The sequence below is a fragment of the Chlorocebus sabaeus genome, chromosome 13, assembly GCF_047675955.1.
Source record: "Chlorocebus sabaeus isolate Y175 chromosome 13, mChlSab1.0.hap1, whole genome shotgun sequence".
NCBI lineage: Eukaryota > Metazoa > Chordata > Mammalia > Primates > Cercopithecidae > Chlorocebus > Chlorocebus sabaeus.
This window is the reverse complement of record NC_132916.1, coordinates 25024396-25044285: the sequence shown is the minus strand read 5'-3', so window position 1 is coordinate 25044285 and position 19890 is coordinate 25024396. Positions and strand designations below refer to the sequence as shown.

At 33.0% G+C, this 19890-nt stretch overlaps 1 protein-coding gene across 2 annotated transcripts in view; it reads left to right on the top strand.

Moving 5' to 3' along the window:
- The window catches only part of ASCC3 (activating signal cointegrator 1 complex subunit 3), a 367582-nt gene that overhangs the window by 80078 nt on the left and 267614 nt on the right, over positions 1-19890 (top strand). For both annotated transcript variants that reach the window (XM_008007491.3, XM_008007490.3), the window contains exons 6-8: positions 3054-3258; positions 4001-4142; positions 4763-4888. In XM_008007491.3, the coding sequence (XP_008005682.3) occupies positions 3054-3258; positions 4001-4142; positions 4763-4888 (473 nt within the window). The remainder of the gene's footprint in view (positions 1-3053; positions 3259-4000; positions 4143-4762; positions 4889-19890) is intronic.

Here is a 19890-nt window from a genome sequence, read left to right as displayed (position 1 = left end):
CCACCTTGTATTAGTCAGTTCTCACACTGTAAACAAAGGAGGTTTAATTGGCTCACAGTTCCACATGGCTGGAGGCCTCAGGCAACTGGTAGAAGGTGAAGGGGAAGCAAGGACCTACTTCACATGGTGGCAGGAGAGAGAAGTATGTGCAGGAGGAACTTGCCAAACACTTATAAAACTATCAGATCTCCTGAGAACTCAATCACTATCACTAGAACAGTATGGGGGAAACTGCCCCTGTGATCCAGTCACCTCCCACAAGCTTCCTCCCTTCACACCTGGGATTATGGGGATTACAATTCAAGATGAGATTTGTGTGGGGACACAAAGCCTAACCATATCACACCTGTTGAATAGTATATAATCAGAAATTGCAGTAAGCCAGCAAGGTTTATGAGCATCTAAAATGGGTGTCTGCCAAGGAAAATAAATGAGTTTAAATATCTAGTCCTGCAATGTAAATTCTGAGAATTTGGTATTTCATTTTGTCAGTCCTCTAAATATTAATAAAGGGATATTTACTGATTCTAGCTTTTGTTTTTGGGACAGGCCCTCTCCCTCTTGCTCAGGCTAGGGAGCAGTGGCACAATCAGGGATCACTGCAGCCTCAACCTTCTGTGCTCAAGCTATCCTCCCATCTCAGCCTCCCGAGTATGTGGGTCCACAGGTGTGCGCCACCATGCCTGGTTAATTAAAGAAAAAAACATTTGTTTTTTTGGGTAAAGATGAAGTCTCCCCATGTTGCCCAGGGTAGTCTTGAACTGCTAGCCTCAAGCAGTCTTCCCACCTCAGCCTCCCAGAGTGTTTGGATTACAGGTGTGAGCCACAGTGCACAGCCTGATTCCAGCTTTTAATAGTAGTAATTTATTAATGTAAAGTTTAATATAAGTCCAGCTTTACATATTTTTTGGAAACTGTAGATGATGAGTTTTATTTATGTTTATTATGTTGATTTCATAAGTTTTATTCTCTTAGGATAGCTTCTTAGAATCAATACCCTTTTTGTATCAGTGTATTCTGACATTGCTATAAAGAAATACCTGGCACTGGGTAATTTATAAAGAAAAGAGGTTTAATTGGCTCACAGTTCTGCAGGATGTACATGAAGCATTAGTAGCTTTTGCTTCTGGGGAGGCCTCAGGAAGCTTCCAGTCATGGCAGAAGGCAAAAGGGGAGCAGGCATCTTAAATATCAGGAGAAGGAGCATGAGAACAAGGGGGAGGTGCTACACATTTTTAAACAACTGTTCTAAAAGGATACAAGCCTCTACATAGTTCTTCAGAATAACTTTGTGTTAGAATTACTGTTAAGGATACTCATTTCATTTTTGCATGTCAGTCTCGACAGTTAACCTAACCCAGCAAGGAGAACCATACATTTAAACATTCACTGCTTTACAACTTGATTTTTTGAAATAGCCTATTATACTCAGCCTTACAGGATTCCAGTATGTTCTAATTAGGACCTTTTAAGCTTTCTATGAGGTAGACATATTTTCTTCTTATAATTTTAATTTTATTTAGATGATCATAAGTATGTATAGTATTTTGTTACTGTCACATTTGCTTAAAATGTTAATTACATTAGCATAGCATTTAGTATGTCACCTAAAGTATTTACAGTTTTATGCTTAAAATCTTTAACATTCATTTCTGATAAATGCATTTTTAAACATTCGGCTCAATATCTGTGTTGCTGATTGTGTAATTTTGCAGATAAGTTAACTTTTATGAAGAGTTCAGAGTACATGCAAAAATTGGCAGAATGTTGCATTCTTTTTCTAACACTGAACGCTAATTATAAATTCTGTTGTTACAGTAGGTATGTAATACTTAATTGGAGAACAAGAGATAAAAAACTTAGGAAAATGCTTATTTCAGAACTGTAAAATTTAGTCCTAATATAGATGAGATTTTATTTTATTTCATAATTCTGAGACATATTTTCCTTTTTAAGGCTTATAAAGCCATTGTAGAAGTTTTCCCTGTGATTGAGATTTTAATGACTTATATCCAGAATCATGTAATGGGTCAGTAACAATTGTCTGAGAATTGTGAAGATTCGACTTAGAATGAATTAGAAAGCTAATTTTCCCATCCTGATGCTATGTTTAATTCCTTCTCTGTTCTGTACTGGATGTTGGAATATGATAAAATTATTTGCACTGTGCTCTGTCAGGGTATGGACCAAGTTTCGTTCTTCATTGTCCTCCTAGCCTAGCTGCAGTGGCTAGAACTGAGTAGGACCTCAATACAATAAATGCTTATTGACTTGGATTACTTTCAGCTACATTTCTTTTAGTTCCTTTAGAACTTCAGTAAGTGAAGATACTGTTGCTGTAAAGATTTAAACAAGCACAGAAGGTAATCCTGTTGGAAGAAAATTTTTGCTGAATTTTGAGTTGACCAAACCACAGACCTAAAGTGTACTTTGTAAACACTGAGATTTAATTCACTTGGTTTTTCCATTTTTTTAAAAAACTGTGTTTCCATAAAAAGGTGGACTATACTTTTGCTTTATTTGCTTTAGTCATTGTCTCAAATATGTCTTGAACTACTGCCAATAAATTTTATGTAATCTATAAATAACTAAGTAGTAACATATGTGCAACTTAACTGCATAAGGTCTATTACATGGAGAAAAGTTATTTCTAATAGGGAAAGAGTTTGTTTTTTTTACTATATTAACAGTAAATGCTAAGTATTGATAATTATTATATTTATTGAAATTATATAAACAAATAATTTCAAATGATAAAATTGAATTTTTAGGTTCCTAATGTTATATGTAAGAATTTTTAATGTGAATTACATTGAACTGTTTAGTCTGTAGGAAGAAAATACTGCTGACTTTTCTTAAACCACTGTGTAATTTTATTTAGAGACTGTGATTTTTAAAAACTCACCTTACAACATGTAATCGAATGTGCCAGCTTTAAAAAATGAACTGTTAGAGCATTATATGTTGTGGGATGGAGGAAGGAAATGGTTTTCATGAAGATTAAATCATATTCAGATTTATAAAACGTTGTGTTTCTTAAATTTGCTTCTTAGACAATTGTAAAAAAATTTTAGGAGAAAATGCTAAACCCAATTATGGTTGTCAAGTCACTATTCAGTCTGAACAAGAAAAGCAGTTAATGAAACAATATCGCCGTGAAGAAAAAAGAATTGCCAGACGAGAAAAAAAAGCTGGAGAAGATTTAGAAGTTTCAGAAGGACTTACGTGCTTTGATCCTAAGGAATTGCGGATACAAAGGTAATAAAAGTCAGAAGCTGAAAAATACTTGTGTTGTAATTGCTGCTTTTACATATCATTATCATTTTTTAGTTTAGTCTCAGCAGTATAGATGATTTTTACTTAAAGTCACGTTTTCTTCATACAAGTTTGTTTTATGAATACCTGATTTTCTGGGATAAGAAAGCAATGGTCTGCTTAATTATAATATTCTTGGTCACATCTAGGTAGATAAGAAATTTAGGTTATAGAGGTAAGAAATTTAGATTATAGAGGTAAGCTATTTTTAGGTGCTGTGTACACACCACTAGGTTAAGATTTATATAGCTTACATAAATTTATTTGAGATACATTTTCTTTCTATGCTTAATGTACCTTTTAAAAAATGTTGTTATTTAGAAGTAAGAGAAAAATGAAATATAAGCATTATTTTACTTGATTCTTTAAATACTGAAACACATTTCAAAAAAGAAATGTATACCTTGTTAAACATCTTTGAATTGTGAAAAAACAAAATTAGAAAGAGCATTAAATCAAACTTACCAGGTGGTGTTATCTATAAATAATATCTGAAAATGTGCTGAATCCTATTTTGTCACCCAGAAGATTTCAGGATTCCTAAAATCTTCCTTTGTGTAGTTTAATTTCTTCTTTTTTATGGTGGAAGGCTACCTCCCAATATTTTTTATAATTACATTGTTTTATTGTATGCATTACCTTTAAAGATAAAAAATTCAAATTAGGCCTATTTTTATATTTACAGAGAGCAGGCACTTCTGAATGCTAGAAGTGTTCCAATTCTGAGCAGGCAGAGAGACGCAGACATTGAAAAAATACATTATCCACATGTGTATGATTCCCAGGCTGAAGCCATGAAAACATCAGCATTTATTGCTGGTGCAAAGGTATGTCATTGTTATGTAACTACTGTTGAATAATATGTCTATTCTAAAGAAATGATGTGTAGATTTTCCCTGTTTCCTTCATGAGTCTAACACTAGTTGATTATGCTAAATTTTATTTTAAAGTATTGGGGAAAAATGATGTAATGTGGTGTATGTAAAGCTCCTGACATATAGTAGATATTCAGAACATATATGTTTCCCTCCCTTTCATTATTTCTGCAGTTTGTATTTTTGAGTTTTATCAGTTGCCTCGCTGCTTGGCTAAACTTTATACTGTATGTTGTACATTTTCCTAGTTATATGAATACATTTGTATTCAGGTGTACCATCTGATTAGTGTATACTTTAAGATTTGTCAACATACTGTGGCCTATGTGCTACGTAAAATATCTGATATGTTAATGCTTTGTGTGAGTAGTTTTTTGCATTTGTTTTTGTGTTATTTAGGTTTGTTTTCTTTTAAATTAGCTAAGTTTATTTACCAGTGCTTTGTTATAAAACAAGTGGTGTTTTCTCTCTCTCTCTCTCTCTCTCTCTCTTTCTCTCTCTCTAAAGAATATTTACCAGAGCAAGTGTTTTATTTTTTATTATTATTGGATTTTTATTGTTGATGTTTATAGATGATTTTGCCAGAAGGAATCCAAAGAGAAAATAACAAGCTTTATGAAGAAGTAAGGATTCCCTACAGCGAACCAATGCCACTCAGCTTTGAGGAAAAACCAGTTTATATCCAAGACTTAGATGAGGTGAGATGAGCCTTTTACAGAGTTGATAGTTTTGAGGCTTGGTATGTGGTATGAATGAATTTATACTGGAAAAATTGTTTTAAAACATTATTAGTTGGCAAATATAGTACAGACATATATAGTTGGTTACTAGACAATTATAATAGGAGAGTTTAAATTTAAAAAAATATACACTATATCATACATTAAACAAATATGTGTATATTTTTGTGCATATATTTCTGTGTTTCATGTTTTTTTTTTTTTCCAGCTAAGATTTTGGTTTAACTTATGTACACTGATTTAAATAAAATGTTAAAGGATTTATTTATTGTATTGATTATATCAAATGATCAACCTATAATAAAATAGAATACATAGAGGGGGGTTGCAAATTCTAAGTAGCTTTAAGAATTTATTTTTTCGGAATTTTTAAGTTTTGAATTATGTTTGACCTGTGGAAAACTGGCATGAGTATTACTATCTTTATATCCTTCGCTTGGATTCACCATTTGTTAAAATTTTGTCACATTTGCTCTATTTCAAAATATAATATTTTAGTTTAGGTTAAAGTATTCATATTATTGAAAGTTAATCTTTTCCGTATCAAAATTAAGTTGCTGTGGTTTTTCATATATGTTCTTATAGAATCATTCGGAAATAACAAAAAAATAAAGGCAAGCAAAAACAGCAGCATAAAGCATCATGAAGAATACTCAGAGCCAACCAAAATGAACTTCATTCTGTATATAGGTGTCCATATGTATTTTCTTTTATAAAATGGAATTACATCATACCTACTGTTTTGTGTGTGTATATATAGTTATATGTGTCTTTCTGTATCAGTAAACATATTTCTGCAGTATCAATTTATCACTACATACGATTCCATTTTATACCTTTATTCTAAAATAACTTGTTGTTGTTATAGTTTTAAGTTGTTTTTTACACTAAGTTTTTATAGTAGAATAAAATTCTAGTTATATCTTGTATATCAGAAGCACTCATAGAACTTTTTAATAATCCAAGTGCCTTGCTACTATTTAAGTCCTAATCTCTTCGAAGAGGTCCAGGTAACAATATTTTGGGAATGATTTTTTGAAGCTCTATGGGTGATTCTAAAATACAGCCAGGACTGACAGCCAATAAAATTAAATAATTATAATACAATTGTTATAAACCTTATCAATCATTATAAGCAGTATCATCATTAAGATTTATTAAGTTTTATGTATTAAATATTTAATATAATTTTTTTTTTTTTTTGAGAAGGAGTTTCACTCTTGTTGCCCAGGCTGGAATATAATGGTACGATCTCGGCTCACTGCAACCTCTGCCTCCTGGGTTCAGGCAATTTTCCTGCCTTAGCCGCCTGAGTAGCTGGGATTACAGGCATGCACCACCACACCCAGCTAATTTTTGTATTTTTGGTGGAGATGGGGTTTTGCCATCTTGGCCAGGCTGGTCTTGAACTCCTGACCTCAAGTGATCAGCCCACCTCCACCTCCCGAAGTGCTGAGATTACAGGCGTGAACCACCGCACCTGGTCTAAATCTTTAAATTTTTAAAAAAGCATCATTGACATTTATTTAAATTAATAATGAATGAAGCAGGCTTTTTAACTTTTCTATCATAATTATTTCTAAATAAGTATTTTGTTCATTTTTATTTGGATTATTGGAGTAAAAGAGTTTTTCTGAGTAGGTTAATTCCCTCTGCACTGTAGTGTCCATATCTTATGTAATCTAATATATTCATAGACTCTGTGGATTAGGATGTAGAGATTTTTGGTGGGCATCATTATTCTGCCTACCACACGTGTTGTAGATGACCACAGTTTTTTTTTTTTTTAACTATTCACCTATTGAAGGACATTTATTTTACTGATAGTTTTTGGTGATTACAAACTGTATTCGTCTGCCATAAAAAAGACCACAGACCAGGTGACTTAAAGAGCAGAAACCGATTTTTTCACAGCTCTGGAGGCTAAAAGTCACAGATCAGGTGGTTGCTAGCAAATTTTGTTTCTGGTGAGGATTTCTTCCTGGCTTGCAGGTAGTTACCTTCTGCCTTCTTCTTGTGTTCGCACATAGTCTCTTTTCTGTGTGTGTATGAAGAGAGACCTCTGGTGTTTCTTCCTCTTTTTTCAGGGTCCCCAGCCCTATCAGGTTAGGACCACACCCTCATGACTTCATTTAACCGTAATTACCGCCCTAAAAGTCCTGTCTTTAAAACAGTCACATTGAGGGGTGAGGGTTTCAGCATACAAATTTTGAAGAGCATAGTTCTTTCCATAACACAGATAAAGCAGTTATAAACCTGGTATGCAGGTTTTTGTGTGAATATAAGTTTTCATTCTGTTTAATAAATGTCCAGGAATGCATTTCCTGGGTCATATTGAAACTGCATGCTTAGGTTTTTAAGGTACCAAACTGTTTTCTAGAGTGACTGTATCATTTAACATAGCCATGAGCAATTTGATGATATAATCTAGTTTCTCCACATACTAACCAGCATTTGGTGTTGTCACTGTTTTTTATTTTTATTGTAGCCACTTATATTTGTATTTTTATATATTGTTTATATTTTTTTTTAGCCATCTGATGGTAGTGATTTCTCATTGTGGTTTTAATTTGTACTTTTCTAATGGCTAATAATAATTGGGGAGTAATACATTTAAGTGAAATTTGTCATTATAAGTAAATAAACCATTTGCTGTCATATCACTGTAGATATTGATCCTACCAGACATCATAAGCTTGAGTAATAATACAGACCCCAGGAGAAAAAACAGACATTAACAGAATGTCATATAGTTTAGTAGATGTTTCTTTTGTCTTGGATCTTTTTTTTTTTAACCAGGTAGGATCTTTCATGTGTCAGAGAAAGTGCTATTGAAGATGAAGGTCTGTCATTTTTCACTGAGATCATAATTGCATGCTATTCCTAACTGTCCTAAGATGCTTTTATGTCCTTTTACTGACTGTCACATTGGATAAGTTTAATAACTTCTGTAATTTGATCAAAAACTTAAGGATAATTTTAAAATTCTAGAATTACATGCAAAAATACCATTAATGTCATTAAATGGGTTTTGTACTTTCTTGGAAAGGGAACAATGTAAAAAATGTAGATATGTCTCTTGATTAGTCAAGAGTCACTCAGTTGGAACTTTTAGAAATCTAAGTCGAAGCAAGCAAAGGTGACAATTTATGCCTTTTCTACCTGGATTGTCCAGAAGTAAAACTGCCTGTGTGCCCAGCTTGGACATATAGGCTCAAATGATGTTATCAGATTTTTTTTCTCCGCTTTATTTCTTTTTCTTTCTTTATCTCCATTTCCTTTTTTTTCTTTTTCCTCCTCTCTTTTTTTCCTTTCTCTTACCCACCCCCTTTGGTGTTTCTCTCATGATTTTTCATCCCCTGATTCCCAGATAGGCTTTCTCCATAAAACCAGGGAAAAATGTATGGCAACAGCAGCAAACATAACTTTTTCTCCATACTATAATCCCAGAAGCACTGGGGTTTTTTTTCTAACCAGTTCTGCCAGGAAAACAAAAAAACCTCCTAGGATGAACTCTGATTTTCCTGACTTAGGTCACCAGTTCATTTCTGAACCAATTCCTTTCCCTGTGATGTGATGTGAGTGGGGTTCTTACTGACACATGGCTGCTCACTTGTGTATCCTCATTATCAGCTCCCCATGAGCCACCAGGAGTCAAAGGGGAGTTTCCCAAAGGAAAGGAGGGTGCTAATATTACCCTTAAAAGTAGGATGAGAAAGATGCTAAGAAGACGGAACTATGTCTTTGATATTTTTGGTGAGAAACTCAGGTTTACTTTTTTGTTGGTGTTAAATATGTTGATTTCTGTCTATTTCTACAGTTGGGACTTCGATTTTTTAAGAGTCAGTAGAGTGTTGTTCAGCAAAAATGGACTACTGACCCGAAGATAATACTTGATTTAGAAAAGTAATATAAAAGATGCATATAATATTTCATTTTAAAATTTAAGAAAATTGAGTCCTATAAAATCTGATTGTAAAGAATTTAAGATTTAAGTTTTCTATGAGCCTAGCTTCTTGAATCTTGTGCTTATAGGCGAAGTTCTGGGAAAATAAAGAATAGAGTATTATCTCTGATCTTAAGTTACTCACTGTAGTGTATCTGTTCCATTTCCATGGAGATAAGTGGTACAGTTGGGTTATGTTGTACAAAGTTCTATGGCAGCCGAAAAGGCAGACTAAAGAGATCAAGGAAGAAGTTTTCATGAAGGATAATGTTGAAGGCATACACTTTTACCAGATAGACAAAGCAGGTGGAGGTATATGCCAAACAAAGGATGTTGCATGAAATTGCTGTTACCATTGGACATCAAGCCCTTCAGTCTTATTAGCATGTAGGCCATATGTGGAGAGCACCAGGAAATGAGTCTGGAAAAAGACAATTGCCTGCACATGAAGGGCTTTGAAAGACCATACTGAGAGTTTTAGACTCAATATTGTGGGAAATAGGAGGGTAAATGATCAGGTGTTTTCACTTAGAGGAATTGCTCTGGCTGCAACACAAAGTTGAAGGTTGAGAGTAGAACTGCTGCAATAATTCAAGGAAGAAAAGCTACAAGCCTAAATTAAGAAAGGGGCAGCCTATATATACAGAGGACAATTGAGAGAAATTTAGCTGCTAGTGCATGTAAGACCTGATGACTGAGGAGGGGATGAGGCAGAGAGAAGAGTTTAGAATGAGATATAGGTTTTTTGTTTTGAGCAGTGTTGGTGAGTGATAGTGCCATTTACTAAGGTAAGGAGTAGGAAATAGGAAAAACTTTTGTGCATGTTCAGCATACAATGTTGGTTAGGAGCAAGACCCTTGAATCTAGGCTGAGTTTCAGTCTTCACTATCCCACATTCTGTCTGCCAGACTTTAGGCAAGTTGCTTACCTTTCTGCAACCCATGATTCAAATTGCCAGGTGAGGCTAGGCTTGTATCAAGGAAATTTAGTATTTGCCAAATTAAATTAGAAATTTAATTTTTGCTCCATTTAATTTGTGCCACATTTGTGTTTCCTTCCTCTTAAAATTTATGAAATCATCTTTGCTATGATATCTGTAAATTTAAAAAAATGGTAAATTCAATTTTTAGTTTCAAACTTCATAATTTGTTAATATTTACTGATACGATCTCTTAAAAAGGCTGTGATTTCAAGGCCACGGTTCTGACGAAATTGATGGCATGTGTGACAGTATAGTAAACAGCCTTGTGGGATGCTTTAGAAAAAGGCTTTTTAATTTGGGCAATGTCCAGGTTTTAGTGACATTTCATTATCTTCAAAGTGATCTCATGAAAAGAATCCATACTCTGAAGTATTTTTCTGGATGCTTCTTTGACTTTCTTGCCTTCATGATTTGATTGAATCAAAGTATGTTGATATAACAAAAAGACATGGGGAGCCAAATAGTCCAGTTTTGTCCATTTGTTTGCTCAATGATGTTATTCAGAACCCAGCTTGTTGATGTCTTTCTACTCTCCTATCTTCATTTTTTTTGGCTTTTCCTCAAATTAACTCTCATCATGACTGTTATTCCAGGGTCACTGTGCAAAAAAAAGTCCAGTAAGAAATAAGGACTGCATTTTCCTGTGTCTATTTTAAGAGTGAGGAAGTATTTTCCAGGACTCAAGGGAAACAAGTTTGCCATGTTTGACTTAGTGAAACACATGATTTTGTGAAAGAGGCCAGATTTTTCTGAATAAAAACATGGATTTTCATTAGAAAAAACAAAATGAAACAGTGATTGTGTGTGGACAACTAACACTGTCTATTATAGGATATGTCAGAACAAGGTTACTGGGATCATTGTAGGCTATGGCTGTTAATGAGGACTTCTTGTAGAACATGAGACTTGTGTTGTTTCTTGACTGCTTAGTCTGTGGGCATCGATCTTCATCTGAAACAGTGATATCAACTAAACAATTGTTTCCTTAATAGAGCTGTTTTGGGGTATACAGAGAAAATAATAGTTCTTGACTTCATGTTGCAAATTTTGTATGGAACTGGCATGAAATGTTGGGGATTATGTCTTATCTGTGACATTTTTTATAGAGAATCTTCAAAATTAAGTTTTGTATAAAAACCTGGTCACTGTCAAGAAGGCCATGATTTTATGTGTTAGAGTATTATTTAGAGTGCAACTATGGAAACTGTAAGGAAAAGCTTTTAAAATTCTCAGTTTATTCTTGAAAGTAATTGGGGATTTTTGATACATTCAGTGTGGTACATGCTTTTAATAATTATTATTTTCTGTTTGGGGTATCAATAGATGCTTAATATGTTTAAAAATGATATATTGGATAATCTTCCTTATAAAATTATAAATAAGATTTTTATCAATTTTTGACTCTCAGCAATTATTTAAATTATTAAAAAAATAATGTTTACTTGTTATGAAAATGTTTTATCATTCAAAACTATGAAATGCTCAAGTCTCATTTGAGGGGAAATACTGTCTATGCTTTCTAAGTAAGAATTCATTTTGTCTGTATGCCCAAAACCTTTTCAGGATTACAGTACTGTATAGTCTACTGGGAACACTTGCAAACAGATAACTAGAAAAGGGCACCAGCTGCTTCAAAAATACCTGCTAAACTACAGAAAAAGTTATAACTAACATCTGCCTCTAACTAGGAGTAATCAAAGAAATTATTTTCTTTACAACCTACGCTTTACTGATTTTATAGCAGGAAATTAGAATGGAGATTAAAAACCTAAGAACATTGAACTGTCCCAGAATGATAATTTCAGAACTTGAATGAATTCATAAATCTGAAAATTAAAGAATTTAAGTTATATTGTGGAAATTTCAAATCACTTTAGAACTGGATTTAGTCCATGTCTTTCAATATGTCAGTGAGTTGTGGTTTCACAGACCTACAACAATACACAGAAATATTTGATACTTACAGGTTGCTATTTATAGATTTTCTTCTTGTTATTTGGTTTGAAAGTACATATATATTGGTTATTGGTCATCAGTAATAATTTCTGAGCTCATGATTGATGCAAAACATTGTGGTAGGAGTTACGGTGGATACACAGAGGTTTAGAACTATGATCCTGGCTTTAAGGAGCTTGCTATCCAGTTACGTAGGACTGATGGGAGTTTTACCCCATCACCATTTGCACATTTTGTGACACAAATCAAGTTAAATTATGCCTCTGAGTTTCTGTTTCCTTTTCAGACTATTTATTTTGATGATTACATGAGTTAGCACAGAGAAAATGTATAGCTTTTTTTGTGATATACTTTAGGTGATCAGTAAATTCTCAGCACAAGAAATGCCTATATAAACTGTCCTTCAGTTAATTTCTCACATTGATAGCTGAGTTTTGTTGTTTAACCTGGGAACCCTTCATATAACCATCATATAAACCCTGGCATATCACGTCAACCTTGACAGCAAGAGGTTTAGAGAGGACGTGTTTAAATTTGATCCAGTGGTGCAAATATCAAAGTGGTTAACTAAACATAGGTTGCCTCATTTTGCATTCTCAATAAGGTCTTACATTCTTGATAAATTTCAGAGTTATATGAAAATAAGCATATAATTTTGGTAAATTTTAAATGTACCAGGGAATCAGTATGTAAAGGGATCTCAATGAATTATTAAGCAATTGGTACAATATCATGTTTTGTTACACAGCTTTCATGATTTCTTCCCCTAAATGTTTTGCTTGTCCCTTCAAATCTTTACATATTACACAAGAAGTTCAAGCAAAATATTTTTCTTATAGGGACCCCTTCTAAACTTGTATGTTTTTAACAGAAATTTTTCTGAGTAAAATATACATCGTTCTTTCCAGAGTAGATTATATTAAATTATTAAACATAGATGAATCAGAAAACCTATTCACTGTGTTGTGAGTGGGTAGGACATTTGATAATAATTCTCAGTTTTGCTTATACTTAATATACCTGGGAACTGTTAAGAAATATACAAATTATTATTTCCCACCCCCTGGTGAATGAATGAAAATCTCAAGTGTTGACCAGCAGCCCCTACCCTGAGCATGAGGAACCTGTTTTTAAAAGCACTGGCCTCAGTACATCCTTTGAGCTCATCTCCAGTTGTCTGTGACTAAGTCCTTCCCCTACTCTTTTGAGTTGTGAGTTCAGTGTATTTGGAAAGCTTATACTTTGAACTTCAGACCTCATGTAGAGAAACATAAGAGTCTACAGGATTTATAAGTTACTTTCCTAAATTTAAAGATAAGGTGATCAATCATATATATAAATGGCCTCCCCACCAAATTCTTTTCTCTGCCCGCCCTCCTGTCCTCCCTGCCTTCCTTCCTCCTGTCCTTTCCTCCCCTCATTTTGTTGTGTTGCTTTATTTTTTGTTTTGTTTTTGATGTCTTTTTTGAAAGCCAGGTGTATTAAAATATCATTTGACTACTATAAAATATACCCTTTTGGGGGTATAGTGTAGTAGATTTTGTAAATATCAACACAATCAAAAACAACATTTTCATCATGTCAAAAACTTTTCTACTGCTTCTTTTACCTCTTTCCCACTACTCCCAGTTCCTGCAGACCACTGGTCTGTTTATTTTCCCTATGGTTTTGACTTTTCCAAAATATCATATAACTATCATACAATTCCTTGTGTAATGCTTATGTATACATTATATAAGTTACTTGTATAATATCATGTAAGCGTCATGAATATTTTGAATCTGGTTTCTGTCATTTAATGTAATATATTAGAGATTCATCTACATTGCTCTATTTTCAGTACTTGTTTTTTTTTCATGACTGAAATGTATTACATTTTGTGTCTGTACTTCAATTTGTTCATTCTCCATTTGAAGTACTTTTAGCTTGTTTGCAACTTTTGCTGATTATGACTTAAACTGCTGTAACTGTTCGTGTGCAGTTATTTGTTTGAACATGTATTTTTGTTTTCCCAGGGTAAATGGGAATGGAATTGCTAAATTGTACAGTAAATATGTATTTGTCTTTGTAAAAAACTGGCAAACTGTTTTCCAAAATGAATGGAGCATTTTGTATTTCCAACAGCAATGTATGAGTATTCCAGTCACCCTATATTTTTGTCAGCACATAATATTGTCAGTTTAAAAATTTTTAAACATTTTACTTAGTTGTGTAGTAGTACCTCATTATGGTTTTTGTTTGCGTTTCCCTAATGACCTATAATGTTTAGCAGCTTTTTGTGTCTGGTCACTCTTCTCTGGTGAGATTTCTGCTTACATAATTTGTCAAGTTTTTAATTGGGTGATTTGTTTCCCTGTTACTGAGGTTTGAGAGTTCTTTGGGTATTCTGAATACAGTCCATTTTCAGATATGTGTTGGTAATATTTTCTCCCATTTTACGACTTGTTTTTTCACAAAATGTCTTCAGTGGAGCAAATGTGTTAGTACCCTTGAAGTTCATTCTATAAACGAAAAAAACTCGATTATGCTTTTTGGTCATATGTAAGCGATTTTTGCCTCATGCGAGGTTATTAAGATTTTCTTCGTAATTTTCTTCTGTAAGTTTTAAAGTTGTAGCTCTTACATTTACATATATAATCCATTTTTAATTAGTTTTTATGTATGATGAAAGGTAAGGGTCAAGGTTTTTGTTTGTTTTTGCATACAGCTGATCAGTTGTTCAGGCACCATTTATCGAAAAGATTTCTTTCTGCATTGATTTGTTTTTGCACGTTTGTTAAACGTTTGTTAAAAATCAGTTGACCATATACATACCTGTGAGCTTATTTTTTATTTCCTGCCTGTCTCTCCTTTGCCATGCTGTCTGGATTACTGAAGCTTTATAGGAAGTCTTGAAAGCAGGTGTTAGTATTTGGTTAGTCTGTTTCTTCGATTTTTCCATATGAATCGTGTTGTTTTCTACAAAATTTTCTGCTGAGATTTTACTGATATTCCATTGAATCTATAGATTATTTGATGAGGCTTTAAATCTTAATATCAAACCTTCCAAACCATGAAGATTGTATACTTCTTCATTTATTTAAGTATTCTTTGATTTTTTTCATGATTAATTTATAATTTTTAGCATATGTTTTACAATTATTTGTTAAATTTATACCTATGTATTTCATGTTTATGTTTTCTGGTATTTTAAAACTCTTTCAGATTCAACCTCTAATTGTTCATTAAGTATAGAGAAATACAAGGGGGCGTCAGTTGCTTGTCAGAAGGCAAATCCTACAAGATGGAGTCATATATAACATAAAATAATCACGGGAGTGACAGCCTCTGCCATATTCTTCTATTGGTTGGAAACAAGTCACAGATCCCACCACGCTTGAGGAGAAAGGACTAAACTAGGGCATGAACACCAGGAGGCAGGCATCTGGGATTACTTGGGCTTACCTTAGGGTCTGTCCGCCACTTAAAATCTTACTTTGCACGTTTACATTTCCAGACCATCTAAAACTGATATTTCAATATGATGTAAGATAAAGATTTAAATTCATTTTTAAAATATAGATAATCAGTTACTCTAGCACCATTTTGACCCATTTTTAAGACTCAATTTCATCCCTATTAGAAATCAAGTGTGTATAAGTATGCCTCTGGTATATCATTTTAAGTGTGGTTTCAAAGTTTTGTAGCCTAAAATTATTTAATTGGTATTACAAACAGTCTTGGCTGAGATTGTAGGATCTAACTTCTGATAAACAGCTGCACCTCTAATCATAGCAATAAAACTGAAGCTAAAGAGTCTCTGTTAAATTCTGTTGAATCCCACAATGAAAATGTCATTTTTAGTTTCTTGGCTGATATTTATGGTAATAATTGGTTTCAGCTCTGACTTGAACCTTTAAATTACTTTTACTAGTTTGCTCAAAATCTTTGCAAAGGATAAAATATTTGGGCACTTATATGGTCAAGTCCACAAAATATTACAGATGTTGAATCAAGGGTAATTATTTAATTTAAATTTGTTATAGTTCATATGACTTTAAACTTTCCAAACTGATTAAATAATGCAAGAATGTCATTTTAAATGTATATCTCCTTAAACAAGGGAATTTCATTATTAGAATCCTCAATGGAAATTTTTGGAAGACATTATTTCCACCAGCATTATATCTAACACTTAATTTAATATGATAACATACCAAGAGCATGTGTATGAATGTGACTGTTGGCATAGCACCCTAAAGAAGGTGTTTCAGAGTGACATCTGACATGTTGAGTTATTGTTAAGAGTGTGCTGGTGAAAACCAGATGTATAATCTGAATGGTTTGTCAGTAGAACTTTTTATGATTGTGCAGTCCAAGTTCTGTTTCTCTTTTAAAATCCCCCATTGAGAATTTTCTTCAGTTTTCCTAAACATTCAGCTTTTGCTCAAATCATACCTCTCCTGGGAATTAGGAAGGCATCTTACCCTCCCAAGAAGAGAGTATACCTCTCTGACTCCAATTATATCTGAAATTCTTGTTAAACATGGTATTGCTATTGTTTGTTTTTTCTCTCATGTGTTTTGTCTTCAAGGCCAGTAATAACTTCCTATTTATCATTTTACCCTCAGGCTGTGAAGTATATTTAGAAGGTCCATCTGTATTTAGCTGACATTTGTTTTTGTTATGCTTCTTAGATAGACTTTTCTGTATGAGAAGTTTTAGGAATTGACACTTACAGGCATATTGAGTATTGTCAGTATTTTAAACGGTGTAAATGGGCTGGGCATAGTGGCTCACACCTGTAATCCTAGCACTTTGGGAGGCCAAGGCAGGAGGATCACTTGCGCCCAGGACAAGACCAGCCTGGGCAACTTAGTGAGACCCCATTTCTAAAAATATTTTTTAAAGTTAAAAAAATTAGCCAGGCATGGTGCTGCATGCCTGTAGTCCTAGGTACTCAGGAGGCTCATGTGGGAGGATCACTTGGATCCAGGAGTTTGAGATTGCAGTTAGCTGATTTTCATGCTACTGCATTCCGGCCTGGGCAGCAGAATGAGATCCTGTCTTTAAATTAATAAATGATTAAATGAGTGAATGGGTGGTGTAAATACATTCAGTTCAGTAGCATAAAAATATATGAATAATACATCACAATTTCTAATTAATTTGGGTGGGATTTCTTACTGTTTTCTTCATATGTAATACAATTTGGCTGAGTTTCATTTTAGAAAATAAGTAACTTGATTTTCACAAAATCTAACAATCTCTCTTCTTTCAAAGATTTAATATTAGGTTACTCTTTTGAGGTGCTTTGTTACTAAAACTTAATTTCCTCTACCCAGATCATCTGATTGAAAATGCATTTTCATCATAAAACATTAAAATATATGAGTCTTCAGTAAAGAGAAAACAACAGTGTCCATGTACTGTCTTTCATATCTCTTAATAAAATTTAGTAATTTTTCAGTGCACTTTCAAGAGGGGGTACAAATTAGAAATTTGGTGTTTGTAAAGATGTAGAACTCTATATTACAGAATGAAAAAGAGGGTTAGTCAGTTATTTTGTATTACTACAAAAGCATTAGGTATTTCTATGTATAAATAAATATTGTTGTGTTAATACATTAAGTTAATACAGAATAGGCCTTTCTCCTTTTGTTTATTTTATCTAAACAGAAAAGATTTTTGTAGGGCTGGTGATACAATTTTTCTCTTACCAAAAAATAATCTAAAATGTAACATCTACATTTATAATATAAAATAGAAAGTGAAAATGTCTTTACAGCCCCAACTTTAGTAGAATACTTTGATATATATATCTTTCCAGAATGTTTCTGTATTAATAAAATATATTTAATTAGTTACTATTTTGTGGCATCCTTTTTTTCTCTTTTAGACACATTTTTGTATAAGCAAATATATCTTCATTCTTTTTATCTACAGTGATTCATGGAGAATATGTCATGAATTACTTGCTCCAATACCCTATTTATAGGTATTCAGCTTGTGTCTGTTTTTTTTCTTATTGTAAATGATGTTAAAGCAAGCATCTTTGTGCTTTTTTATGTATCTGATATTCTTGTTCAGTTATTTTACTTGGATACTTTTTTGACTTGGAGTTAGGTTAAATGATGTATGCACATTTGTAATATGAATTGTATATAAGCAATATATATGAAGGTGTAAACATTACCAAGTTCAATCAATTTTTTAAAAAATCTTCAACACTCGGATGAATGAAATAGTGTCTTACTCTATTTTGCATTTATTTTATTATTAGTAAAATCATTTTCATTGACTGTATTTTCATATTTAGTTTTATAAATTATATTACTTGGTTAAAAATCAGTTTTAGGAATCAAAAAATTAACCTTAAAAATAAAAGTGTAAAGTAATGAAATTAATAAGTTTTACAAGCCTTTAACTTGGACTTTTAATTTAGACTTTGGTGTCAGATACCTGAGTTTCAATCTTTGCTCTGCAATTTACTAGCCATTTATCCTGGTTAAGTTCTTTAAACTCTCCATGCCCTACTTCCCCCTTCTTTAAAAGAAGGATGATAAAAAGACCTACCTCATAAATTTTCTTTGGATGCTAAGTGATATCATGCACTTAAAACATTTAAAATAATACCTTATATGTAGTACGTGCTCAGTAAAAATGGTTGCTAAATAGATTAGTGAACAATTTACTTGCCATCTTAAGGAATATATTATCTTATGTGTTTACCATTAATTCAAGAGCATTAGAGATCATGTTGTAGTTTTTGTGTTCAGTTCATCTACTGACTTGTCACAAATTATGTAATTTAGGATTGGTGTATTTAGTGAAGTAGTATGTCAGATCTTTCCTGCTTTCTTAAACGTTACAATGTGGGGGTATGTGGAAACAAAGTTATAGTTGGAGCTCATGAAATGGGTTTCTGGTAGTCTAGTGATGAATCTAGAGATGTGCAATGTGAGCTCATCTGCTACAATGTGAGCTCTTGAGGTCAGGCCATGTCCTCAAAGCCTGACAGTTGGTAGGCAGCGTTTAGTGCATGATGAAGGAGTAGGAGGATACATTTTATATAGCAGCAACATGTGATTTAGGCTTACGTTTAATAACAGATCTGGTCTTCTGGTGAAGTCATTGAGGCTTAGATGAGACCACAGGTCTGATGTCACAAATATTGGAGGTAGAAAGAACACTTGCTGTTTTCTTCTGTAACTAAACTTTTAATTGGGAAGTCCTTTGAGGAACTAGCCATGTTAAGACCAAAAAAGAGAAGACTGGGAAGAACACTGAGTAGGGGACATATGGTGTAGAATAATTTGAAGGGGCATGAGAAGAGTAATTTAACTCACTATTTTGTTTCTAAAGGGTAGAATTCAAGGAATAATGAGAAAAACTTAATATGAAATATTTATATAATACACGAGAGCTCATTTAGGCTTTTCCACTAAATCGGACATGTTTTTATCTTTTCCGTTTCTTAAAACATGTCAGTCATATATATATATATATTTTTTTTTTTTGGCATAGGTGTTATCATATGGTTTCAAAAACTGGCAACCTTTATGTAGCGAAAAGCCTTTTGTTTTTGTCTTTTATCTTCCCAGGTCCCTGCCTTCTTTCATTAATAAGCAGTGTATTTAATTTTATGCATTCTTTCAGAATTTCTGCAAGCAAATATACATTATTATTTCCTTCCGTCCTCAAATTTGGACAATAAAATAGCATATTATAATACTATTCTGCAACTTGCTTTTTCTTGGCCATAAAAAGATCTTTTCATCTCAGAAAATAGAAAACTTCCTTATTCTGTTTTATGGAGGCATAGAATTTCATTGTATGGATATGCCATAAGTTATTCCAGTGGTACGCTATTGAGGACATTTTGGTTGTTTTTAATTTTTGGTGTGACAAATAATTTGTGATTAATAATCTTATGCATACACAATTTTGCACATGTGTAAGTATATTTTTGGATACATTTTTAAAAAGTGAAATTGCCAGATAGGCCAAAGGTTATGGCATTCATTTGTGAGCGAAATATTTTTGTGTTCCCAAAATGAAGCAGGATCATATTTTGAAATAATGCATTTGGGTTCA